This window comes from Podarcis liolepis (genome assembly GCF_965112155.1).
Source record: "Podarcis liolepis genome assembly, chromosome: 7".
Classification (NCBI taxonomy): Eukaryota; Metazoa; Chordata; class Lepidosauria; order Squamata; family Lacertidae; genus Podarcis; species Podarcis liolepis.
Genome location: NC_139561.1, coordinates 90,241,555 through 90,269,021, shown reverse-complemented (window position 1 = coordinate 90,269,021; position 27,467 = coordinate 90,241,555). Strand labels below are relative to the sequence as shown.

Sequence of the window (27,467 nt, the reverse complement as noted above, 5' to 3'; positions counted from 1 at the left end):
TTGCTGGGTGTGTGTAGTGTAACCTCTGCATTTTGGGTGTCAGATTGTGGTTTTCTGAGCACCTTCCCTCGGAAACCTCCGGCTCGTCTGCCTCTATTCCCTCTTCCCTCAGAGACTTAAGGGGTGAGACATCTGGTGAGGAACCAAATGGGTTGTTTCTGTGGAGAAATAAGACCCTTTTTTCTCTCTCCTCAGACCAGACAAGGGATGTGAGCAAACTGAGCAGAGGCAATGGAGCCATCCTCTAGTGAAGGCATTTTCCCGCCTTTTCCCTCTCTCCCGCCATGAAGAGGCTAAATGAACGCCAGGTTCAAAATGGCTGCCTTTAGGTACATGCCTCTTCCTTCCTTCCTTCCTTTCTTTCATGACGATTCAAAAGGTTCTCCTGCCCTCTTCCTCCCCCATGGAGTAAGCCCTTCTCGATGGCCCTTCTAAACAGCTACCATCTGAAATAAATTAATCACTACACATGCCTCATTCTGAAATAAATGAATTACTATACATGCCTCATGAGTCCCTGAGGAATTTGGAAGGTTCCCCAGGGGATGGCTTGGAATTGCATTGTTGAGTGATGGCCTTGTCCCTTTTCCTCGTTTCCTTAGGCTTCCCCCTCAGCTATTGAAAAGGCAAAGCTGCCTCTCTTCTACCACAGCTTTCCAAGTCATTGTCTTAAGGAACTCTTGAAATTCACTCTGTAGTGAATTTCATTTTCACTCTGCAGAGTTTCATTTTCTGGGCCACGGTTTGCACATGAAATAACCCAGGTGCCACTCTGTCTTTTCTGCCTGTGTATTCTTGTAAATGTAAAATGTAAAATATTTTTTCTTCTTTCCTTTCTTTGACAAATAGTTTCAAAAAAAATTAAATAGAATTGAGGAGAATTTCTAGAAGGCCCCCAAGCTTTCTAGTATTCCCTTTCAACTGTAGAAATATGGGGCTGGCTGGAGTTCTGCACTGGCTCCTATGGCATGGCAAGTTCCTGCCCATGCGCAGAGGTTTATATGGCTTCATCTAGCTGGAGAAGCTCAAAATAAAAAAATTCCTTCCAGTAGCACCTGAAAGACCAACTAAGTTAGTTCTTGGTATGAGCTTTCGTGTGCATGCACACTTCTTCAGATACACTGAAACAGAAGTTGCCAGATCCTTCTATATAGTGAGAAGGTGGGGAGGGGTATTACTCAGAAGGGTGGTCGGAATGGGAGATTGGCAGATAGCTGAGATGAGCCTGTTGACGACTCTTAACGACGGCAATAGGTCTTACAGGAAAAGGCAAGGGGTGAGAAGGTGAGAAATGGCCTAGTCATGTATAATGAGACAAGAATCCAATGTCCCTGTTCAGACCCGGTCCATGGAGAGAGTAATACCCCTCCCCACCTTCTCACTATATAGAAGGATCTGGCAACTTCTGTTTCAGTGTATCTGAAGAAGTGTGCATGCACACGAAAGCTCATACCAAGAACTAACTTAGTTGGTCTTTAAGGTGCTACTGGAAGGAATTTTTTTATTTTGACTATGGCAGACCAACACGGCTACCTATCTGTAACTGGAGAAGCTCGTTTGCATATTTCTGGCTGCTGTTAAAACACTTCGGAGCCTTTTTAGCTAAATGCACCAGTGCCCATTAGGCATATTCTTTCTCCTTTGACCACAGGATGCATCCTGGCATCTTGGGTGATGTTGTGCCCATTTTCCACCTCCCCGGGGCATCCATTTGATCCGACCTTCTACCTCAGCCACGCCGTCTCCAATGTTATCTGCTCTGTGGTTTTTGGCCAGCGGTTTGAATACGAGGACAAACAGTTTGTCTTTTGACTTGATGCAACCGAGTCATTTTTGGCTGATGTTAAAATGTTCAGGAGTAGCGTTGGCTAAATGCACAAGCGTCCGTTCTTCCTCTTCCTCCTCCGATCCCAGGGGATATCCTGGCACCTTGGGTGAGAATGGCTATAGGGCCTGATGGTGTCAGGTGCCAACCCAATCTGGCGGTTGTGGTTCTTACAGGGCCGGATTTAGGTTTGATGAGGAGCTACTGAAGGGAATGGGGCCTTTTATATGTCCAGCTGTCCTTTGTCAACAACAAATTGCCACTGGTTTTTTGAGTTGAATATATGCTATATGGTAATTTATGGGCCTAATAGGTATCTCAAGACATTTGCACATGTTGCCATGTAACCATTCCATGCAGAATGTAAAGGTAAGGTAAAGGGACCCCTGACCATTAGGTCCAGTCGTGACCGACTCTGGGATTGCGGCGCTCATCTCACTTTACTGGCCGAGGGAGCCGGAGTACAGCTTCCGGGTCATATGACCAGCATGACTAAGTCACTTCTGGCGAACCAGAGCAGTGCATGGAAACGCTGTTTACCTTACTGCCGGAGCAGTACCTATTTATCTACTTGCACTGGCATGCTTTCGAATTGCTAGGTTGGCAGTAGCAGGGACCGAGCAATGGGAGCTCACCCTGTTGCGGGGATTCGAACCGCCGACCTTCTGATTGGCAAGTCCTAGGCTCAGTGGTTTAACCCACAGCGCTACCCGCATCCCATGCAGAATGTAGGCACCCTATATATAGAAATGAGCAAACCAGTGATATTTTAGGGAGCAGCCTAGCAGACGGGGCCCATTACTTACATCACAGGAGCCCACACAACACAAAACACTGTTTCTGTATGCAGGTTTTGTTTTATTTGTTTTTTATCTTACATTTTGGAAATGTACATCCAGTTTTTCCCTCTTTACATTTTTGGGGATCCCCCAAGACAGTGGGGCCCTAAGCTAGAGCTTGTTTAGCTTATACCTAAATCCGGCACTGCGTTCTCACTTCTGGTCTCCTCCGCAGCTTCTGCTTCCATTCTGATATCCATTTCCAGTGGAGCTGAGGGTTCAAGTGTCCATTCCTGACCCAGCTACAGCGGTGCTTCATCCCTCCCCAGTTAATGGAGGGAGCGAGCTGCAGGGACGGATCCTGGTGGCAGCTTGCAGTCTGTTCGCTTGGGGTGCTCATCTCTGCCGGGTGGTTACCAAGATGGGGGTGGTGGCCTAGAGTTCTGGGGGATTTGTTGAAACCTACAGTCTTCATTTTTGGATGCCCAAGGCTGATCAATGCAGGCTATTCCTTGGTGGAGGCCTATGGGACTAGACAGGGCTGGAGATAAAAAAGCTCTGGCTGACTCAAAGGGGCTTTTCCGGCAAGGTTGTCGACGCTTTGTTTCCCTCAAGGCAGGTTTCTACCAAAAAAAGTGCACAGGGAAGTTGCTTTTGCTTTTGTCTTAAATGAGCAAATACCATATTTTTCCATGTATAAAACTAGGTTTTTTCCTTTTAAAATTATGTTTAAAAAACTGGGGGCATCTAATACACGGGTATAAGACGCCCCCCCCCCATTTTCTTAATTTGGAGTCCCCCAAACAGGGGGCGTCTTATACATGGGGGTGTGTTATACACGGAAAATACGGTAAATCCTGGTGCTGCTCCACCGAGACTGACTCAGGAAGGAGGGGATGAATAGGGAGTTGGGCTGCACCAGGATTAAAATGCCACCTGCCTGTTCTGAACAGTTTGGCTGGTCCAATCTTGTCTTCACGTCAGATGCTTTGAGGACATCTGGGACTCAGCTACATTAGTCCAAAAAACCCCCACCCCACCCCCAACACTTTGAATGTGTTATAAACATGCAACACTAGATGGAGCCAGAGAGCAAACAAAAAAAATTCTATGCAATTTTTTTACATAATATTCCCCCCCTTTTGTTATAATTATTTAATTTCTGACTTATTTGTAGCATCATGTTCCTGCCCCCCCCCCGTGTGTAGATCCACCCCTCTTCTACTTGAGTTTTTTTTTTTTTTTGTTTAGTTGTTTGGTCAAACTCATGCTGGCATCTTCGAGAACACTGTCCCACCATCTCGTCCTCAGTCATCCCCTTCTCCTTGTGCCCTCCATCTTTCCCAGCATCAGGGTCTTTTCCAAGGAGTCTTCTCTTCTCATGAGGTGGCCAAAGTCTTGGAGCCTCAGCTTCAGGATCTGTCCTTCCAGTGAGCACTCAGGGCTGATTTCCTTCAGAATGGAGAGGTTTGATCTTCTTGCAGTCCATGGGACTCTCCAGAGTCGCCTCCAGCACCAGAATTCAAAAGCCTCCATTCTTTGGCGATCAGCCTTCTTTATGGTCCAGCTCTCACTTCCATGCATCACTACTGGGGAAACCATAGCTTGAACTATACAGACCTTTGTTGGCAAGGTGATGTCTCTGCTTTTTAAGATGCTGTTTAGGTTCCTGGAGCAGGAACCCGCAAGCCACTCCAGTATCCCTGCCAAGAAAACTCCATGGACAAAGACAACCAGGATTAGTGGAAGGTAATTTGCTACTCTAAATCTCATACTGATTTCTTCCCACCCAGAGGAATCTTCCATTTGTCCCTTTCTCTTCTCATTCCTCTCCCTCTCTTGTTCAGGGAATTGAAGTCTTCCTGGCACTGAAATCCGTGCTGAGAGACCCCAAAAAAATTGCAAAATCAGAAGGATTTGACCCTTAACACTTCCTGGATGATAACAGGCAGTTCAAGAAGAATGAGGCTTGACATCTGCTGGAAGGGCGTTCCACAGGGCGGGCGCCACTACCGAGAAGGCCCTCTGCCTGGTTCCCTGTAGCTTTGCTTCTCGCAATGAGGGAACCGCCAGAAGGCCCTCGGCGCTGGACCTCAGCGTCCGGGCAGAATGATGGGGGTGGAGACGCTCCTTCAGGTATACTGGACCGAGGCCCTTTAGGGCTTTAAAGGTCAACACCAGCACTTTGAATTGTGCTCGGAAACGTACTGGGAGCCAATGTAGGTCTTTCAAGACCGGTGTTATATGGTCCATATATGGACCACAAAGAAGGCTGATCGCCGAAGAATGGATGCTTTTGAATTCTGGTGGTGGAGGAGACTCTTGAGAGTCCCATGGACTGCAAGAAGATCAAACCTCTCCATTCTGAAGGAAATCAGCCCTGAGTGCTCACTGGAAGGACAGATCCTGAAGCTGAGGCTCCAATACTCTGGCCACCTCATGAGAAGAGAAGCTTCCCTGGACAAGACCCTGATGTTGGGAAAGATGGAGGGCCCAAGGAGAAGAGGACGACAGAGGACGAGATGGCGGGACAGTGTTCTTGAAGCTACCAGCATGAGTTTGACCAAACTGTGGGAGGCAGTGGAAGACAGGAGTGCCTGGCGCGTTCTGGTCCAGGGGGTCACGAAGAGGCGGACACGACTGAACAACAACAACAATAATAATGAAGATTATGAGAAAACAACAGCAGAGAAATTGAGCCACGAATGCACACATAGGCTGCCATTCTTATATGCCATGCTAATAATGACACCTCACTCCCTCTCCGAAATAAAATAAGTGAGCACACATCAGAGGCAGCCAAAAGGGCAGGAATCCCCCAAACCCAAGACCAAGTCAGGCATGAGAAGGCTGCTATTGGATCCGACCTTCTACCTCAGCCACGCCGCCTCCAATGTTATCTGCTCTGTGGTTTTTGGCCAGCGGTTTGAATACGAGGACAAACAGTTTGTCTTTTGACTTGATGCAACCGAGTAATTTTTGGCTGATGTTAAAATGTTCAGGAGTAGCGTTGGCTAAATGCACAAGCGTCCGTTCTTCCTCTTCCTCTTCCTCCTCCGATCCCAGGGGATGCCCTGGCACCTTGGGTGAGAATGGCTATAGGGCCTGATGGTGTCAGGTGCCAACCCAATTGGCGGTTGTGGTTCTCACACGGCTGGATTTAGGTTTGGTGAGGAGCTACTGAAGGGAATGGGGCCTTTTATATGTCCAGCTATCCTTTGTCAACAACAAATTGCCACTGTTTTTTTGAGTTGAATATATGCTATATGGTAATTTATGGGCCTAATAGGTATCTCAAGACATTTGCACATGTTGCCATGCAACCATTCCGTGCAGAATGTAAAGTTAAGGTAAAGGGGACCCCTGACCATTAGGTCCAGTCGTGACCGACTCTGGGGTTGCGGCGCTCATCTCACTTTACTGGCCGAGGGAGCCGGCGTACAGCTTCCAGGTCATATGGCCAGCATGACTAAGTCACTTCTGGCAAACCAGAGCAGTGCATGGAAACGCCGTTTACCTTCCCGCCGGAGCGGTACCTATTTATCTACTTGCACTGGCATGCTTTCGAACTGCTAGGTTGGCAGTAGCAGGGACCGAGCAATGGGAGCTCACCCTGTTGCGGGGATTCGAACCGCCGACCTTCTGATTGGCACGTCCTGGGCTCAGTGGTTTAACCCACAGCGCTACCCACGTCCCATGCAGAATGTAGGCACCCTATATATAGAAATGAGCAAACCAGTGATATTTTAGGGAGCAGCCTAGCAGACGGGGCCCATGACTTACATCACAGGAGCCCACACAACACAAAACACTATTTCTGTATGTAGGTTTTATATTATTTGTTTTTTATCTTACATTTTGGAAATGTACATCCAGTTTTTTCCCTCTTTACATTTTTGGGGATCCCCCAAGAGAGTGGGGCCCTAAGCTAGAGCTTGTTTAGCTTATACGTAAATCCGGCACTGCGTTCTCCCTCTTGGTCTCCTCCGCAGCTTCTGCTTCCATTCTGATATCCATTTCCAGTGGAGCTGAGGATTCAAGTGTCCATTCCTGACCCAGCTACAACAGTGCTTCATCCCTCCCCAGTTAATGGAGGGAGCGAGCTGCAGGGACGGATCCTGGTGGCAGCTTGCAGTCTGTTCGCTTGGGGTGCTCATCTCTGCCAGGTGGTTACCAAGATGGGGATGGTGGCCTAGAGTTCTGGGGGATTTGTTGAGACCTACAGTCTTCATTTTTGGATGCCCAAGGCTGATCAATGCAGGCTATTCCTTGGTGGAGGCCTATGGGACTAGACAGGGCTGGAGATAAAAAGCTCTGGCTGACTCAAAGGGGCTTTTCTGGCAAGGTTGTCGACGCTTTGCTTCCCTCAAGGCAGGTTTCTACCAAAAAAAGTGCACAGGGAAGTTGCTTTTGCTTTTGTCTTAAATGAGCAAATACCACATTTTTCCATGTATAAAACTAGGTTTTTTCCTTTTAAAATTATGTTTAAAAAACTAGGGGCGTCTAATACACGGGTATAAGACCCCCCCCCCCATTTTCTTAATTTGGAGTTCCCCAAACAGGGGGTGTCTTATACATGGGGGCGTGTTATACACGGGAAATACGGGAAATCCTGGTGCTGCTCCACCGAGACTGACTCAGGAAGGAGGGGATGAATAGGGAGTTGGGCTGCACCATGTTTAAAATGCCACCTGCCATTTTAAGCGATGTTCTGGACAGTTTGGCTGGTCCAATCTTGTCTTCACGTCAGATGCTTTGAGGACATCTGGGACTCAGCTACATTAGTCCCAAAAAACTCCCACACACCCAACACTTTGAATGTGTTATAAACATGCAACACTAGATGGAGCCAGAGAGCAAACAAAAAAAATTCTATGCAATTTTTTTACATAATATTTCTCCCCCTTTTGTTATAATTATTTAATTTCTGACTTATTTGTAGCATCATGTTTCCCCCCCTATGTGTAGATCCACCCCTCTTCTACTTGGGTTTGTTGTTGTTGTTGTTGTTTAGTTGTTTGGTCAAACTCATGCTGGTAGCTTCGAGAACACTATCCAACCATCTCATCCTCTGTCGTCCCCTTCTCCTTGTCCCCTCCATCTTTCCCAACATCAGGGTCTTTCCCAGGGAGTCTTCTCTTCTCATGAGGTGGCCAAAGTCTTGGAGCCTCGGCTTCAGGATCTGTCCTTCCAGTGAGCACTCAGAGCTGATTTCCTTCAGAATGGAGAAGTTTGATCTTCTTGCAGTCCATGGGACTCTCAAGAGTCTCCTCCAGCAACAGAATTCAAAAGCATCCATTCTTCGGCGATCAGCCTTCTTTATGGTCCAGCTCTCTCTTCCATACATCACTACTGGGAAAACCATAGCTTTAACTATACGGACCTTTGTTGGCAAGATGATGTCTCTGCTTTTTAAGATGCTGTTTAGGTTCCGGGAGCAGGAACCCGCAAGCCACTCCAGTATCCCTGCCAAGAAAAATCCATGGACAAAGACAACCAGGATCAGTGGAAGGTAATTTGCTACTCTAAATCTCATACTGATTTCTTCCCACCCAGAGGAACCTTCCATTTGTCCCTTTCTCTTCTCATTCCTCTCCCTCTCTTGTTCAGGGAATTGAAGTCTTCCTGGCACTGAGATCCGTGCTGAGAGACCCCAAAAATTTTGCAAAATCAGAAGGATTCGACCCTTAACGCTTCCTGGATGATAACAGGCAGTTCAAGAAGAATGAGGCTTTTATGCCATTCTCTTTTGGTGAGTCCGTGTGTGTAGTGTGTGTGTGTGTGTGTTTACAGCAAATAATAGCTCAACACGGGACTCTCCCACACTTCCACTTGTGTGCCAAGGCCCTGTGGCTACATCACGACCTAAGTGATAAATAAGCAGACAAGACAACAACATAAATTGACTTCAAATCAGCCACAAATTTATTGATTACAGGTGTGAATGGTTTGCTGGGAGTGCATCTATGGGTAAATCACATCTGGGGGTGTGTGATATCACCTACATCAAATAGGGGTACCCCATGGGGGTTCCCCGTGGAGGAGTACTATGATCTTAGTCCCTGTCTGGGCATCCAGACAGAAGCAACTCCTTGCAGATCCCTTTAACAGGATAACCATAACCCAGGAGGGGCAGGCAGAGGCTACAACCTCCCCTCCAGCCAAGACCAAGGCTTACCCCATGCCTAACCTTACAAAGTTGTGACTATTGCTACGAGGAAGGCAAAAACCACAAAACTGGAGCCAATTTGCCAAGTGGAAGAATTCTGGCCTGGTTCTGAATATGGCAGCCAATAAAGTCCATAGCAAGGTTAAACATGAAGGCAAAAAACACATGAATAATCGAGGCAGAGTGGGAGATCCAGTGAAGAGCTGGGGAGGAAGCCTTCGCAGACCTCTGTTTATCCCCCTGGGAGTGGAGCCAATTGATGCCTGTTGGTAATAATAATAATAATAATTTATTATTTATACCCCGCCCATCTGGCTGGGTTTCCCCAGCCACTCTGGGCGGCTTCCAAAAGAATATTAAAATACTGTGATACATCAAACATTAAAAGCTTCCCTAAACAGGGCTGCCTTCAGATGTCTTCTAAAAGTCTGGTAGTTGTTGTTCTCTTTGACATCTGGTGGGAGGGCATTCCACAGGGAGGGCGCCACTACCGAGAAGGCCCTCTGCCTGGTTCCCTGTAACTTGGCTTCTCGCAGTGAGGGAACTGCCAGAAGGCCCTCGGTGCTGGACCTCAGTTTCCAGGCAGAATGATGGGGGTGGAGATGCTCCTTCAGGTATACTGGGCCTTTGAGGCCGTTTAGGGCTTTAAAGGTCAGCACCAACACTTTGAATTGTGCTTGGAAACGTACTGGGAGCCAATGTAGGTCTTTCAAGACCGGTGTTATATGGTCTCGGCGGCCGCTCCCAGTCCCCAGTCTAGCTGCCGCATTCTGAATTAGTTGTAGTTTCCGAGTCACCTTCAAAGGTAGCCCCACGTAGAGCGCATTGCAGTAGTCCAAGCGGGAGATAACCAGAGCATGGCTGCCTGCCATTGGCTGATCTGCAAGCAGGCTGCAATCCGACCCCAGGTCAGTGCCGGATCGTGGACATGACCAGGGCCGCAGCACCGCCTGACCATTAAAGGTAAGCAGACTTGTGTTGTGCCTAGAAAGCAGAGGTCTGAGTGATTTTGTGATGGCCTGGGAATCGGATTCAGAGGCTGAACCTGAGGAATCCCAGCCTGCACAGGAGTCCCTGCCTCCAGGGCCGGCTGAGCTGGGGCAGGGGCTTGAATCTGAAGGGCCCGCACCTGTGCTGGATCCTCAGGAGCAGACACCAGCTGAATCCGCTCTGGCTCCAGAGGTGATGGAGGACCCATTGCCTGCAGGTGCTCCTCTCCCAGCCCTGTCAGGGGAAGGTGAGGTCCAGTAACCCTCCAGCCTCTCCTGAGCTGCAGAGGCTCAGGGCAGAGAGGCGGAGGGAACGAAGTTCTCTCAGGAGGAGTGCTCGCCTCCAGGCCAGGAGAGGCGAGTCACCTGTGGGCCGGGACCACCCTATGCCTCCAGGCAGATAAAGGCCAGTCAGCCCAGTCCTAGGTTGCGGGAGCAACATTGTTGGAAACCTGTTCCTGAAAGCACCCTGTCCTCCTTTCTGCCAGACTTACCACGCCTGACTCCCTGCCTTGGACTCCGCTTCAGCCTCGGACCAGACATGGACCATGCCACACGGTAACACCCCCCCCCCCGGGACCAGCACAGATTTCCCCCTTGTCCTGCTCCATTCCAAGAGGAAATAATAAGAATAAGAATAATAATTTTATTATTTGTATCCTGCCCATCTGGCTGGGTTGCCAAGAGAAACCCAATCTTTAGCAATAGACAATCCAGGGGAAACCCAAACTGCTGTTTGTTCTGATTGAGCGCTAAAGAGTGGTTTCCCCTGGAAACAGGAAGAAGTCAAGAATTAGCCAGAAAGTGTTGCTGCTGCAGATGTACCCTCAAATTACCCTGTCTGTCCAAGCATCATCTTTTTTGCCTTCTGCAGAGAAATCTCTTTGCCAGCCACACACACCAAAATATCGATGGTCTTGTTGTATCCAGGGGTCTTGGCCCAAGCACACCCAAGTAGGCTATAACAGTACCCTGAAAGCCCATCTTGGCATTCTTCCTGTTTCCTAAAGGTAAAGGGACCCCTGGCCAGCAGAATCTCTAATCTGTCCTGATTGCCCAATGCCCAGAACACAAACTCTACACCCCCCTCCCAACTGGATAGAGAGGCTGGAGAGAGAGATGGAATAACTCCAAAAGGGGGTGTGAGCCTTTAGCAAAATTTATACAAGAGCTTCAGTTTCAGCTTCGTGGGCACTTTCTCTTCCCAGCTACTTGGAGCTCTGCAGGTCACCCACAACCTCCCCATGGATCCCCTCGGAGCAGCAACCCTTTTCCTCTGCTGCTCTCCTCTTAGTCTTACACCAGCAGATACCCTGTCAAATGATACAGAATTCTGAGAAATGAGGTGAAAGAATTGTGTTTGACTCCTTGAAGCTCCCGTGGTGGTGCAGACCTGGACAGGCAACTCCCTGTCTCCACTATCTGTCCATCTGAACTTTGCTCTGGAAGGTCTTCTCTTGACTTGAAAGAAGACCCTGAGCAGAGATTAACAGGTTGCACAATTTCAAGGAGGAGGTTCTTCCAAAGGTATGTAACAGGCTCAACTCGGACTGCGCAGGTATTTTCTCTTCCCAGCTGGTCAGCAACACATTGCCTGCAGAGCTCCACAGACCACCCACAAGCTCCCTATGGATCCCCTCGGAGCAGCAACCCTTTTCCTGGTCATCTGCCTCTCTTGCCTGATGGTCCTCTCAACATGGCGGCAGATGCACCGCAAAAGCCAGATGCCACCTGGACCAACTCCCCTCCCCTTCATCGGGAACCTGCTCCAAGTCAACACAAGCGATATGTACCGTTCATTCATGAAGGTAACTTTCTATCATGTATCAGAGCACAGTTTGCCATTCTCTGAATTGTTATTATAAAATCATTCTTAAATACTGTTGATTAATGAAGGTCACTCCCATCTATCTATCTACCCACTCATCCTTCTCTCTCTCTCTCTCTCCCACTTGACTCATCATCTCATCATAATTCTCCTTCCATCACATTATCCAGCTTCTTATTCTCTCTCTTTATATTTCTGCCTGAGTGGAAGGATCTATGCTTGCATACATTTCCATCTTGCAAGATACCAACCTTATTTAAAATGTTTTAAAAAGACTTCCACCGTTTACGCCACACGTCTTTTATACTTCAGCCGCCATAACCTCTGTTCTTCATATCCTTCCTATAGGTTTTCCTTAATTTTTCACATTCTTTATATTTTTCACAAGATTAGTCTAAACACAACCAAATTTGGGTAACTGAGCCCTGGTTTTGTAAATATTCATTTAGACAATCCCACTGTTTCTTGACCATAATCTTAGGTTTTCTCGTGTCTCATTTCCACATCAGTTGGTGGTTCTTTTTAAGGAAAGTCCTCAAGAAAATTAGTCAGCATTTTAGTGTGCATTCCTTTTAAATAAACATTTTCCCCTAGCCATTCCTCCAGATTTTGAGGATTTTCCAATGTTATTTTCGATCCTATGAACATTTTCGTGCACACATTCCCCTAATATATGTACTTATCCTCACATTTTCTTGGTGGGGGTGGGGGTGGAGGACTGCATCATCCGACTCAAAAACGTTTCAATTTTGAAGGGGCAGCTCTGTTTCAGAAAGTGGGAATGAGGACTGTTTGCATTACTACGTGGACCGAACCCTAAATTCTCCCCCACGAATGTCTTTAGAGATTTATTGCAGCAGCTACATGTAAGTCCAGAAAAATGCTTTACTGCAACACCAGCAGTTTCATCAGGCTGTGGCACACCTTCCTTCCTTTTCATCATCTCTGAAGTTGGCACATGTGGCCCAGACCAAGGGAGCCGCTGACGGAAGGAGACTGCCCAGCGCTGGACCTCCCGGTGGGAGTTCTTTCAGCCTGGCTTATTATTTCACATGGTTCACACCATTCTCAGTTACAGTCTTGGGCTCCTTAAAGGGAAGGTTGCAAGCAAACCTAACCAAGAATTGAATAGTGCACTGCCCAAAGAAATCCAGCTATTCAGTTCTTAAGAATTAATTAGAAATCTCACACCCAGCAGAACCTGCTCTACCTAGTTGGTGAAAATGGAGACTTCCCACCCAAGAGAGGTATTTGGGCATGAGTGTCCAAGCAACTTAGATTAAAGAAATATATATGCACATATGTAATGCCATGGCAGGGGAAGGGGGGATCACATTATGAGCTAACATTTCGTGTAAGATACAGTTTGTGGAAAAACAACACCACACCAGCCTCTAGAACGGTAAGAAACAACATTAGTAATACTCAAACAATTAACAAAGCAACATTCCCACCACTGGCTAGCAGATAAACATTATGTATTATGTGTTTATATATGTTGGAAGCTGCCCAGAGTGACTGGGGCAACCCAGTAGGATGTGTGGGGTATAAATAGTAAAATTATCATTATGGAATGGGATGTCCCTATTTGCATCAGAGAAATGTTGAAGGGTATGAACCTCTTTTTCTAGAAAAATAGCTCTTGGTCAGCTAATCCTAGGGAGGATAGCCAGTTTTTAATCTTGCTTGTCTTCCTGAAAACCAACCTGTTTGCTCCATCTGTCCATCTGATTTCACGCAATGCCCTCCCCCTCTTTTCACAGATTCATGAGAAATATGGCCCTGTCTACACCATCCACTTAGGGCCCCGCCGTGTTGTGGTCTTGTGTGGATACGATGCCGTGAAGGAGGCCCTGGTGAATCAAGCCGAAGAGTTCAGCGGCCGTGGAGAGCAATCGGCATTTGACTGGATTTTCCGGGGCTACGGTGAGTAGCTCTTTTTGGGCAACCCTTGGCCAGAGTGCATCTTCACTGGCAATTTTCTAGTGTAACTGAAAGCAAATTATTTTCTAAACTTGGTACACATAAAACATTGGTAAACTTGGTACTTAAACAGTTAATATTCACACTACCCTTTCCAGCTGACTCATGCACTGTTCCATCAGCTAGTACTACATTTACAGACTTACAAGGCTGCTTTTCTACAAGGGCTTGTGCAGACTTAACAAAAATGTTTGCCGCTGCTGAGTCTAAAATCCAGTCCTGTCCAACGTCGTGACTGATGCCTCGAACTGCTGCAGAAACATACTGGACTCGACTCTTCCTGTCTCCTCGCTTCCCAACAAATGCAGGCCGCCCTTTTCTTGTGTTTTTTCCCACAGACACAGTGCGCTGACGTAGAATCATAGAATCCTAGAGTTGGAAGAGACCACAAGGGCCATCGAGTCCAACCCCCTGCCAAGCAGGAAACACCATCAGAGCACTCCTGACATATGGTTGTCAAGCCTCTGCTTAAAGACCTCCAAAGGAGGAGACTCCACCACACTCCTTGGCAGCAAATGCCACTGCCAAACAGCTCTTACTGTCAGGAAGTTCTTCCTAATGTTTAGGTGGAATCTTCTTTCCTGTAGTTTGGATCCATTGCTCCGTGTCCGCTTCTCTGGAGCAGCAGAAAACAACCTTTCTCCCTCCTCTATGTGACATCCTTTTATATATTTGAGCATGGCTATCATATCACCCTTTAACCTCCTCTTCTCTAGGCTAAACATGGCCAGCTCCCTTAGCCCTTAGATGTACTAAATGCTTAGTTGACCCACAATGATAGCATCTTCTGACTGTGAAAGCTGCTTCCTCAACAGCCTCTTTAGGTTGCTGCTCCTCATCAGTTGCATATCTTTTACTGGACTGCCTCCCCTTTCTGGAGTTACGGTGAGGGGTTGTGGCCTTCCTCTCATGGCATCTTTTCTCCTCATCAAGCAAACGCCCAATTAAGAAATGCATTGTTAATTGGCTTTCTGGAATTGCCTCCAAGGTCATCACTAAATTGTCCCATGACTCAGGAAGTGTCATGGGACAATATAAACCTTTCTCTGTTCAGAAAAATGTTCCCCAAGTTCATATAACTGTGAAAATAAATCACGCATTCTTTGAAGGTGTTTTGAAACACATTCACCCTCACTTAGTCTGGCTCGGTACAGAGCTCTCATTAGAGTAATTTTGCTGCCAGCAGTCTCTCTAATATGTATCGCTCTCAGTGCTTTCCAAATCTCACTTGCTGTTTCAAGGTCTCGCACATGAGATAACTGAAACTTCTCTAAACTCAAAATTAAATTGGCATAGGCTTTGTCCTCCAGCCTTTGGTCTGCTTCATCTACTTCTTCATCCTCATCTTTTACAGGAGGGTTAACAATAACAGTCCAACATTGTTCTTTCTGCAAACTCCATGACATATAATTGGACTCTCCCAGTTTCTCTACTGGAAAATAGGAAGCTCCCCCTTGAGCTCCAGCTCCAAGTCCAGCCATGGCTCCACCCAGCTTTCAGCTTTCCATTTTACTCATACGTGGCTTGAAGAAATGTTCGGCTCCTGGTCTCAAACAGACACTCTCTGCTGATGCCTTCACACAGCCAGCTGCTTGAGAAACGCTGAGTTGCTTCCAGTCTCTGGGTTCTTTTCACACTCTGTCTCTGCCCACTCAGGACTGGGCCCATAACCTATTGGAGGGGGATTTTCAACTGGTGGCAGAGGACAGACTGTGACTCCAGGAGACATAGGTGTAAAACCGAAACTAAAACGAAGACTTTATTACAAAACAACAAACAGAAACTCTGGTGGGTGTTATTCCTGCAGGCAGGCTACAAAATGCTGCTTTTTCCTTTTGTAGCCACGGCCAGCTGCAACCAATTAACCCAGAAACTTCTTAAAGGTATACACATGTTTCTGTGCAGAATGTCTCCCAACATTTAGCAATGGTCCTGGGGGTGGTGCACTCCCCCCGCACTCCTCTTCCTCCGACAGTGGTCCTAGAAGAGATGGTATGTGCATTTTAATATTCAAAGCCAAGTAGAGGACCTGTGATGTAACTTACTTGCTTTGTAAGTGTGCCTGGAAAAAGCTCTGGGCTTTGCATGTGCCTTCCATCATTTGTCTGCTGACGGTGATTAACAAACTAAGCCTTTGATGAGGCTTCAGGCATGTTCCCATTATGCAGAGTATCCAAACAGCAGAAGGGCGAGAAATATGTGCTACATCGCTACGTTTATTTCTAGCTACGCAGGACAAAAAAGAATATGCATCTGCTCTCTGTGAGAGTCAGTGAACAACAACACAAAGAAACAGGAAACCAGTAACATCAACATCCGTCTCCCATCTCCCATGAGACTTCCAGCAGTCTAGAATGTAATCAGAGTCTTGTGACTCCAAAAACTGCACAGTGGCATAACCGAAATCCAACACTCTCGCCCACTCTTAAATACCTCAACTGTCTACATACACACACACACACACACACGAGAGAGAGAGAGAGAGAGAGAGAGAGAGAGAGAGAGAGAGAGACTCCTTAACTTTGCAAATGTGTTAGCAGTTTTATTGCTGCACCACTAGGAGTTACAGAGAGAGAGAGAATGAGAGGGAACACTTACACCTAGAATGTTCTTCCAAGTGCTGAAATTGCAACTTTAAAAACCAGTCAACAAAGATTTCATTGCGGGCGAAATCTCTATCACTATGTGTTTCCAGCCACATTCCCACTGAGTGCACCTTCTCCTGTTCCTCCTTCCCTTTACTCCTCCTTCGCTTCTCAGGGGTTGCCTTCAGCAACGGGGAACGGGCCAAGCAGCTACGCCGATTCTCCATCATGACGCTGAGGAATTTTGGGATGGGAAAGAGATCCGTCGAAGAGCGGATCCTGGAGGAGGCCCACTTCCTGCTGGAATCCCTGAGGGAAACAAAAAGTGAGCTCAGTTTTGATACCTTCAAGAAATGCTGCTTAATGAGTTATAGGTAATAGTTAGAAACTGGACAGTTACCTGGGCATTTGAACGCTGATAATCTGAACCTTGTCACTGCGGCATTTGAGTCCCAATTGTATACTGGACAGCTCCAAGGTTGCAAGGAGCAGGAACGAAAAGCGCCAGTCTCTGCTTCCCTCGGACAAAATAAGCCAGATACACAAAATGTGACCCAAGTGATCCAAGCATTAAAACTGACAAAGGTGAAAGTTATAAAAACTCAAAAGATATTAATGATCAATTAATATCTCGGTCCTGTATACCTGAAGGAGCATCTCCACCCCCATCACTCAGCCCAGAGACTGAGGTCCAGCACCGAGGGCCTTCTGGAGGTTCCCTCCCTGTGAGAAGTGAGGTTACAGAGAACCAGGCAGAGGGCCTTCTTGGTAGTGGCGCCCGCCCTGTGGAACGCCCTCCCACCAGATGTCAAAGAGAAAAACAACTACCAGACTTTTAGAAGACATCTGAAGGTAGCCCTGTTTAGAGAAGTTTTTAATGACTGGTGTTTTAATGTATTTTTAATCTTGTGTTGGAAGCCGCCCAGAGTGGGTGGGGAGACCCAGCCAGTTGGGCAGGATAGAAATAAATTATGATGATGATGATGATGATGATGATGATGATGATGAATTATATACTAAACTGAAAGACATCAGTCACATCAGTCACAAAGATATGAAGGTCTTTTTTAATAGAATAAAACTATCCCATTTAGATGATATACAAAAACAAATGCTATTAACACCAATACTAAATGGGAGGCAAAAATTAAACAAACTACTGGTATTCTTAAAATGACAAGTGGCAAAACACAATGATTGGATAGAATCGCCATTGAATGGTATAAGATCTATTGGTACCAAAACTTCATCAATTGTGTGATGAGGTACTTGATAAAGGTATTTTATCAACAATATGTATTCGAGCTTAAACTACAGTTATTCCCAAACCAGATAAAGATCATACACAGTGTGCAGGTTATCAGTCTATAGCGTATCTTTGATTAATGTTGATACAAATATTTTAATATTCTATTAACTGGTCCAAATCGGAATTGATTTGAATAACACTTGCAGTTTAATGTTGAGTTTTGGATATAATGGAGATGAAATAGATTTGGATTATTATAAATGATGCAGGAGAAAATGGTTAACAAAAGGACCCACAAAGGGGAGGAGGGAAGTCCAGGAGATTCTTTGGGATCTTGTTTTTATGTTGGTTGTTGGATAATTGATTGGGGGGGAAATTGAACTGGAAAGTTAAATAATTTTTTAAAAAACACAAATTGGAATTGATGCCAGTAGGTCAAAAATTTGATTGCACATTCATTAAAGGAATATCCATTTCGGATTTGTTCCGAATCTGCTAAATACCTAGGCATCTTAATGCCAAGAGAGATAACACAGTTAGTTACTGTTAATATATATAAATTTTTAGGTGCTCCTTTTGACCCCATCTACGTCCTGAGCCGTTCAGTGTCCAACGTTATCAGCTCCATTGCCTTTGGCAACCGCTTTGAATACGATGATAAGGAGTTCCTCTTCTTACTCAGCACTTCGCTGGAAATCTTCCAGTTCACTGCCACCTCTTGGGGACAGGTACTTTGGAGGGGAGGGGGAGGACTTCCAGCATGAGATTGTGAATAATGCCACTTCTCCTAATCTGCTCAAGGCACAGCATGCAGGACAGCCAACACCAGGTGGAGCCCTGTCAGTACCCCAAAAACCAGCAGTGTAGCGTTCCCAAAGCAAGGAAGGATTGGACTCTGATAAAATACACACAGAAGCTTGACCAGCAAGACTCTGGGAGGGGTGCGTACATAGCTGTCAAGCGTCCCTTTTTTGGTGGGACAGTCCCTTATCCCAGCGCCGTGTCCCGCTGCTGTCCCTTATTGATGATGTCCCTTAAATTTCCCGGGTTTCAAAGGAAGCAGCTCCTCTCCCTCCTTCCCTGCCGGCCAGGGTGGAGGGAGGCTCCAACTGTGTTGCTTGGCTGTGTTGCTCACCCAATAAGGAGTCTAAGAACGACTGGGGGGTGGAGCTTGCATGCCTTGTGCCGATCAAATCAGCCGCGTTGCCTGGGGACTCGCCTTTGCTCAGCGCTTCCCAGCGGAGAGGTGACGGTGGTTTTCCTTGCTGCATCCCCTTTGCCGAGTTGCTGCGCTGTGGGAACCACCGCTTGAGGCTTCGTTGGGCTGCTGGTTGACTAAAATCCCTTATTTTGGCTGCTGATCCCTTATTTTCGGGGCGGCTGGTCCCTTATTTTCAAATCTGTAAGTTGACAGCTATGGGTGTGTATAATAGTAATTCCCTTCCCCTCAGCCCAGGTCATTTTATTCACAAAAGAACTTTTTACACGGTGTTCGTAAGAACCAATCAGATTTCCTCTGAGCATTTCAAAAAACCCCACATGGGACAAAGTTAAAGTTAAAACGACAAAGAGCTAATTTCCTACTTGAGCATGCATATGTAATTCAGAGTAAATAAAAGAGAAAGCAAGGAGGAATGCTTTTAGGAAACTCCAGAGGTCATAAACAGCAATAAACAGGAGAGGAAGGATAGGTAGTATTTACCATCTCCTTGTGAACGATTAACAAACTACATCAAAGCTAGCTTTATGACCCAGGATGCCTGATGAACAACTGGCCTGTGTACTTAGAATGCTGATACGTGCCTGTGAGGCATAGAGAAAGCAAATGCCAGAGGTGGAGAGGCTTGTGGGATTTGATCAGAAATTATTGTCAATGAATTAAACCCAGTCAACGCAATGCGTTCATTGCGGACACAATGGCTTGCTCCATATGTCATAATTCCTCATAGCAATCCCACCTGAACCTCACACTCTGGATATTTGCACTCCTACACAGCAGTGGTGTTATGTACTGAGTTGAATAGGATCCAAAATGCAGCAGTCTGATTGGTCCTAGAACAATAGGACCCAAAATGCAGCAGTCTGATTGGTCCTAGAACACTGCAGCAGTATGATTGGTCCACAGGAGCCACCCAGGTGGAAGTGAATCCACAACCTGATTGCCCTACAGGAGAATCCCGGAATTAGCCAATCACGTGGGGCCCATTGTGTAAATAATGTATATAAAGCAGATATTTTGGGGAAACATTTATTCCTCCTCACCACTATGAGCTGAACAAAGAGCATGAAATCCACTCTCGACTCTGAGTATATTTCAAGTGGTCAAGGCACAGAGTTAGAAGCAGCAGGAGTGCCAGCTAAGGAGCCAGACCACATTCAGGGGTCTGAGTGAGCCTGGCCAATAGAAGCCCACAGCACAACCTCCCAGAGCATCAGGGACCGTAGAACCACAACTAGGACCCTCACAAGTGTCTTTCACAAATGATCCAAATGCCTCCCCCAGTACTTCACAGGAACTGCACCAAGTGTGAGAAAGAAAGCAGAGGCACCAATCTTAAGAAACTAAGTTCTCTACAAGTGGGCAGAACCTGGGAGAGGCTTAAAAATGTTTAGCTATTTGTTGGAGCAAGCGTCTCACTCTGAGCTCTCCGTGGTGCTGCAACTCCTGTTCTGCCTTGCTCTTTGGTCAGGCTCTGCCTGGAGCAAGTTTACAATGTTGCCTCAACCAGAGATAATCCCAGATTGAGATACTGAAGCTGCTGGTTTTGTAAGCAATTTCCCCACAAACCCTGATTTTCCCTCCAAATTGCCTTCCTTGTCCCTCAAAGATGGGAAGTAAGGCCCTGTGAGGTTGTGTCTGTGACAAGTTCATAGCTTAGTCAGCACCAAGTTCTGTCTGGGTGGAGTGAGGAGTTCCCTCTGTCTGATCTTCTTGGAGAGACACTTCTCCAGTCTCCCTTCTTTTCAAGCCACCTGTTTCTTCCAAACCTTCCATGATAACAAGGAACCAAGGGAGGGAGAAACTCCTGCTTCTGCCTGCCCCCAAAATCCATTTCATCTTACTTTCTTCAGTATCTGTTCTCTCTCTCTTCCTTCCCCTAACTCTGGATTCCTCCAAACCTGACACACGCAGCTCTACGACATGTTCTCTGGCATCATGCAGCACCTGCCTGGCCCACAAGATAAAACCTTCAAGAAGCTGTTGGGCCTGAAGGAATTCATTAAAAGGAAGATAAAAGAAAACAAGGAGACCCTGGACCCTAACAACACTCGGGATTTCATTGACTGCTTCCTAGTGAAAATGCAGCAGGTAAGATTATGTTATTCTAGTTAGGTAAAGGTAAAGGGACCCCTGACCATTAGGTCCAGTTGTGACCGACTCTGGGGTTGCGGCACTCATCTCGCTTTGTTGGCCGAGGGAGCCAGCGTACAGCTTCCGGGTCATGTGGCCAGCAGGACTAAGCCGCTTCTGGCGAACCAGAGCAGCGCACGGAAATGCCATTTACCTTCCTGCCGGAGCGGTACCTATTTATCTACTTGTACTTCGTGCTTTCGAACTGCTAGGTTGGCTGGAGCTGGGACTGAGCAATGGGAGCTCACCCCGTCGCGGGGATTCAAACCGCCGACCATCTGATTGGCAAGTCCTAGGCTCTGTGGTTTAACCCACAGCGCCACCCACCTCCCTTGTTATTCTAGTTACTACAATCAATTTCTCCATAAGGAAACTTTGTGGACCCTGGGCCCACTGGGAAGATACTGTAACTAAACTAAATTCAAACAAAGGAAGAAGTATGTTGGAGGATTCAGGACAGATCAAATAATGTACTTCTTCCTGCAGCATTTGATTAAACTCCCCCTCCACCCAGCCATCTGTTTCCCACACAATTGTTGAGCTGCTTTTCAGCCCTCCACAACTGTCCCCTCCCCCTCATTGGAGTGAGCATGACATCACTGCAGCTCAGCCAATCAGTAGAGGAGAGAGAGCTTCATAGACAGGAGCCAGTCAGATTTTAGCCTATCCCAATAAATAATAAGTAAGTACATTTTCTTCTGCCTAGGAAAAGGAAAACCCAAACTCGGAGTTCTTCCTAGAGAATCTGGTTTGTACAACAGCTAACCTCTTCTTCGGCGGCACAGAAACGGTCAGCACCACCTTGCGCTATGGCTTCCTGCTTCTGCTGAAATACCCGGAGGTTGAAGGTGACTGCGGAAGGGGGAGGCAAATAGGGTGGAGAGATGTCTCCATGCCTTTCTATGGGAGGGTCCCTCTTTGCTTTCCCAGCTGTGAGCTGGGATCCTTCTTTAGCTCCCTGGAAGGTGCAAATAGCACTTCTGGTCTCATCCTGCTGATTTCTCAACAGAGAAGGTCCACGAAGAGATTGAACGGGTGATTGGCTCCAGTCGCACTCCCAACATGGATGACCGTCCCCTGATGCCCTACACGGATGCTGTGATCCACGAGATCCAGAGATTTGCTGACATGCTCCCCTTGGGGTTAGCAAGACGTGTGACCCGCGATACCCAGTTCCGGGGATACACCATTCCCAAGGTATTGTGGTTCTATTAATTCCTTAGACTTAGACTCCACCCTTCCAGATATAGTTTGTGGCTCAGTGAAGTTCCCCAAGTGTGTAGGTATGTTGATATGTACAGTATAAGGTATAGGGACCCCTGACCATTAGGTCCAGTCGCGGCCGACTCTGGGGTTGCGGTGCTCATCTCGCTTTATTTGCCAAGGGAGCCAGCGCACAGCTTCCGGGTCATGTGGCCAGCATGACTAAACCGCTTCTGGCAAACCAGAGCAGCGCACGGAAACGCCGTTTACCTACCCACCGGAGCTGTACCTATTTATCTACTTGCACTTTGACGTGCTTTCGAACTGCTAGGTTGGCAGGTGTATGTACAGTATAGGTAGATATTATATAGAGTAATGTAGGTATGTTTTATGTTATGAATATAAGGTAGTGGGTTACGTTCGTGTATTGTGTCATTGTGTAAATGTATATGCATGTGTTTTATATGCCAGTAAAATTTATTTAATAGAAAAAAATAAGACTTCACCCTTCCAGGTATAGTTTGTGGCTCAGTGAAGTTCCCCAAGCATATCTGTTCCACCTGTCCGTACCCTCTGAGTGATAATAATCAGGGAGACAGAGGCACCACACCAAAGGGTGGTGTCCCAAAAATGGGGAACTCTCATTGAAAATAATAATAAATTATTATTATTATTATTATTATTATTATTATTATTATTATTATTATTATTATTATTATCACACCTCAAGGCAAGTGGAAAGACAGTTCTTTTGCATTGCCATTGGCCCTCATAATAATAAGAATAATAATAATAATTTATTATTGATACCCGCCAATTTGGCTGGGTTTCCCCAGCCACTCAGTGACTCTGTATTGTTTCTTAATGGCCCTAGCTTGGCCACTTTCTTCTGCACAGGCTAGCCCAGGAATTCTTATTCAGCTTTCTCTCAAATAATAAAGAACCTGCCATTTATTAATTTATAAAGTTTAGGAAGGTCACCCCCCCAAAAAACACACAATATTTTCTTGCCCACGAGAATAACGTTCCATTTCTCCCCTCTCTTCTCATTTCCCTCCCTCTCTTGTTCAGGGAACTGAAGTATTTGCTTTGCTGGGATCTGTGCTGAGAGACCCCAAACATTTTGCAAGACCCGACGTGTTTGACCCCCAACATTTCCTGGATGAGAATGGGCAGTTCAAGAAGAATGAGGCTTTTATGCCATTCTCTACTGGTGAGTCCTCAGCAGCCCCTTGGCTGTTTACAGCAAATAGTAACCCAATATAGTCGACCAATTGAAGTGAGAAAAATTAGCCAGAAACTGTTGCTGGTTCTGATGTACCTCTGTCTCTCCCTTCTCTTTTCCCTTCTACAGAAAAATCTATTTTTGAACCATGCACACCAAAATTATTGTTATTATTTATTAAACTTGTATGCTGCCCTTTGCCTGTAGATCTCAGTTGTAATGGGTGTATTTTATCTGTGGCTGTGTGGGTTAGAGGAGTCTTGGCCTGAAAACCTCAGTGCAGGCTATGATGACCCGTCTTTGCTTTCCTCCTCCTTCCTAGGAAAACGCTATTGCTTTGGAGAGCAGCTGGCCCGAATGGAACTTTTCCTCTTCTTCACCAGCATCCTGCAGAACTTCCGCCTAAAATCCCCCATCCCTTCTGAAAAGATTGACATCTCTCCCATGCTGGTTGGCTTTGCCACCGTTCCACGTTTTTATGAAATGTGTGCCATTCCCTTGTGAAAGAGGAGGACAGGTGTATTGAACAAACAGAGCACTGTTGTCACCCAACTTGGCTGCCCCAAATGCAAAAGTTGGAGAAAGCTTGAACTCATGAAGGGCCAGAACACATTGGCCCTTCCTCCTCCAGAATCTTTCTTCTCAAGCTCCATGATCTCTGTTTCCATGGGTAGAATTTCTCTCCTCTGCATTTTCTTGGAATTGATCTCACAGGTCCATAAATATCTGGTCCCTGGCTCTCTGTCCTCTTCCTCCTCTACCCTACTTCCCTGAGGTACCAAGGTTGAGTCCTTCTTATCTTCCCCCTTTCTAGTCACCAGTCCAGTCTCCCTTCTGGCACCTAGTCCAACTCTGAAGTCTTTATTTCCATCTCATGTTCCCCTCCCTTTCCTATCTTTGTTCTTCCACTTGTGATATGTTTGCCAACATTCCTTTGCTGACACTTTCGTTGTGAGTAGTTAAGGAAGAATTGTAGTTAAGGAAGAACCTGTGGGTTAGGTGTCAGGGTGATATGTGGGTGCTTGCCAAGATAACAGCCCGGGATTCCAGCCTGTCTTTACAAGATTTATTAAGTCCAAAACTATATACAGTACGGAGCTCTTGAAAGCATGTCTGCCTCAATTGCTATCAGTTGCTGGAAGTGGCTCGTGCCTGTTCCCCCTCCAGCAGAGAAGCTTCCTGACACCCCCCCTTTTTTCTCCTCTCCTTACGTGAAAACCTAAGCGCCGGAGGCTGCTCCTTTCTCTCTACTATAGCAGCCTTTGGATCTCCCTCCCTCTCATTTTCCGTGTTTCCTGACAGTCCCTCCTCCTCTCCCTCTGACAAGTGCAGCTGCTCATCAAAGGAGGCGGCTCGCTGTACATTCCGGTCTCTCCCCCCTTCTCTGCCAACCGATCCCTGACAATAGGACAGTTGCTAGCACGGTTTACAGCTTGAGGAGGTCAGCCATACCTTAGAAAATCTTGCCTCTCTGAATATTTCCATCTCTCAATCCACAGTATGATGAGCAGAGGCAGCGGCAGAGGAAGCTACTCGGGCGCCTGGATTGGTGCGCCCAGGGGCGGGGCACGCTTCCCATAGGGGTGGGGCGAGGGCGGGGTAAGCCACCCGTAGGGGAAGGCCACAGCGCGGGGCCTCTGGAGTCTGCCTGTCTCCTCCTACTCAGCTGCCTACAGCTGGGTGGGGGGAGGCAGTGGATGGACCATTTGGGCAGAGCGGAGCCTGTGCGCGCCCAAACCACCGTGTCTCTCCCAGCATTTTGTCACCCCCCTCAGTGGTGACACCCGGGGCACCCCGCCCCTACCACACACCCCTTCCTCCACCCCTGGGTAGAATCTCCTAAGGTAGAATCTGGGGCCCTGTGTCTCCCTCCCCCTGCAGCTAGGGGCACTCTTTGACCCCCACCTCCATTATCAGTCAATGTTTCGCCAATGTCACCTGTTACAGATTGAATTTTTTCACATTTAACCAGCTGAGAATGAAACTAAGTTGAAGCGGTATATTGATTTTTCTCAATACCTCAAATAATTAGGGCCATTCTACCCTGTCAAAGGCTTTTGTTGCACTGAAAAGTAGCAAAACAGTTCGTAACCTGTTTATCTCTGCCTTATTCAGGATGTACAGTACACTGTTTTCAATATTTGTACTCTATTGCCTTCTCTTAATAAATCCAGTTTGAACTGGACGAATGTACAATCCACTGATGTCATTGAGCCTTCTTTATATGACACTTGCCAGAATTAGAGTAATTTTTGATTAATTCCAGCTCTCTGGAGTTACTTCTTTCTGTGGGAAATATTTAAACAGCTTCTTCAAAAATGGATCTTATTCTTCCTGGAATGTTTGATTGTTTTACTCTATGCCAAACCCATCCATTGCAAGATGCGAAGCCACAGGGAACCAGGCAGAGCGCCATCTTTGTAGTGGCGCCCACCCTGTGGAACGCCCTCCCATCAGCTCATATGCTAATTTGGTAAGCATCAGAAAGAATGGAATGTGACCTTGTACCATCCAGTTAAACACTGCATAGAACTGAGTAATGGAAGATAGTAATGAACTCTCCCAGCACACCAGGTCTGGAACAACAATGTATACACGTGAAATGGATTACTTATTTATAAAATGTAATGGAGGTGCTGTTTTGTAAAGTGGAAAAAGTGGTCTGCTGGAAGAATGGTTTGACGGCAAGTGAAAGATGTTAACTGGACTCAAAATAAGAAATGATGATGGTCATATGCTTGGAACCGGAACAGGAAACCTGATCTTAAGAAATTGTATTAAATTTTAAATTAATTTGGTTTGATTTGTAATAATTTGGAAAAAATAATAAAAATAATTTGGAAAAAAGAAGTTTAATTCCAATTTTTGCCTTTGAAAAGCCCTGGTGGCATAAAGATGCAACTAGTCCTAGGGTAAGAATTATCATTTCCCACTTACAAATATAGTTTATCTCCTTCTCAATTGTGAAGTCTAAATTCACTTTGATTGGCTAAAATATCAGGATGCATTCCCCCCATTGCCTCTGTTAAATGCCTTTCAATACTCAGTTTTTCTCCCACCCAATAAATGGAGGTCAATAGCTTTCCCATGGCTAAACCACAGAGCCTAGGGCTTGCCGATCAGAAGGTCGGCGGTTCGAATCCCCGTGACGGGGTGAGCTCCCGTTGCTCGGTCCCTGCTCCTGCCAACCTAGCAGTTCGAAAGCACGTCAAAATGCAAGTAGATAAATAGGTACCGCTCCGGCGGGAAGGTAAACGGTATTTCTGTGCACTGCTCTGGTTCGCCAGAAGCGGCTTAGTCAAGCTGGCCACATGACCCGGAAGCTGTATGCTGCCTCCCTCGGCCAATAAAGCGAGATAAGCACCACAACCCCAGAGTCGGCCATGACTGGACCTAATGCTCAGGGGTCCCTTTACCTTACTTAGCTTTCCCATGGACTGCAAGAAGATCAAACCTCTCCATTCTGAAGGAAATCAGCCCTGAGTGCTCACTGGAAGGACAGATCCTGAAGCTGAGACTCCTATACTTTGGCCAACTCATGAGAAGAGAAGATTCCCTGGAAAAGACCCTGATGTTGGGAAAGATGGAGGGCACAAGGAGAAGGGGAGGACAGAGGACGAGATGGTGGGACAGGGTTCTCGAAGCGACCAGCATGAGTTTGACCAAACTGCGGGAGGCAGAGGAAGACAGGAGTGCCTGGCGTGCTCTGGTCCATGGGGTCACGAAGAGTTGGACACGACTAAACAACAACAATAGCTTTCCTCACCTGTAGGCTAATATATTTCTCTAGGATATCCTGCCCTATTGGCCTGATTTATGCCCGCTCATGTCCTTCATTCTAGCAGAAGGTTCTGCCTGCCCACAGTGGCTAGAGAGCAGCTGCCATGTTTATGGAGAGCAAAGAAGTTGGTGTAATGTATTCTTCCATTTGTCCTGCAAATAAGGCATTTCAAAATAAATAAATCTAATTTTCAATAGCATGTGCTTTTTGATTCACACATTACTCTAGTACAGACTTGCTTGAATACATTACATGCCTGGGGAAACTGTATTTCAAAATTCTAAGTACTACACATTCTGAAGACCGGCTGCGTTTCAGTTTACAGCTTGTATCAAAAAGTGTGAATAAGTTTGTCTTTAAATGTGAACTGAATCAAATTTCTCCACCATCCTTACTGAAGAGGAAGCATAACAGTTAATGGAACATGCAGATTTTCCAGGTTTCCATGCAAAAAAACCCCCAAATGTATTGTTCCCTGGTCTGAATTTGGTGGAGAAGC

General features: G+C 46.5%; 2 protein-coding genes across 3 annotated transcripts in view; both read left to right on the top strand.

The window, feature by feature from the left end:
- The first annotated feature begins 1,559 nt into the window (after positions 1-1,559).
- Positions 1,560-27,467, top strand: part of LOC310712826 (cytochrome P450 2A13-like) — a 62,733-nt gene continuing 36,825 nt past the window's right edge. Inside the window, exon 1 of the mRNA XM_083516224.1 lies at positions 1,560-1,934. Within this exon, the coding sequence (XP_083372350.1) occupies positions 1,748-1,934 (187 nt within the window). The 5' untranslated portion in view covers positions 1,560-1,747. The remainder of the gene's footprint in view (positions 1,935-27,467) is intronic.
- Positions 10,876-26,037, top strand: LOC310712845 (cytochrome P450 2A13-like). Of its 2 annotated transcripts, XM_083516256.1 has the most exons (10): positions 10,876-11,107; positions 11,338-11,570; positions 13,354-13,516; positions 16,334-16,483; positions 17,975-18,135; positions 20,541-20,717; positions 21,466-21,607; positions 21,769-21,956; positions 23,034-23,175; positions 23,510-26,037. In XM_083516256.1, the coding sequence occupies exons 2-10, from the start codon at positions 11,391-11,393 to the stop codon at positions 23,689-23,691; spliced, it is 1,485 nt and encodes a 494-aa protein (XP_083372382.1). In that variant the 5' UTR covers positions 10,876-11,107; positions 11,338-11,390; the 3' UTR covers positions 23,692-26,037. The 2 variants fall into 2 exon arrangements, with proteins under 2 accessions (XP_083372382.1, XP_083372381.1); XM_083516255.1 differs by having other exon boundaries at positions 10,876-11,570.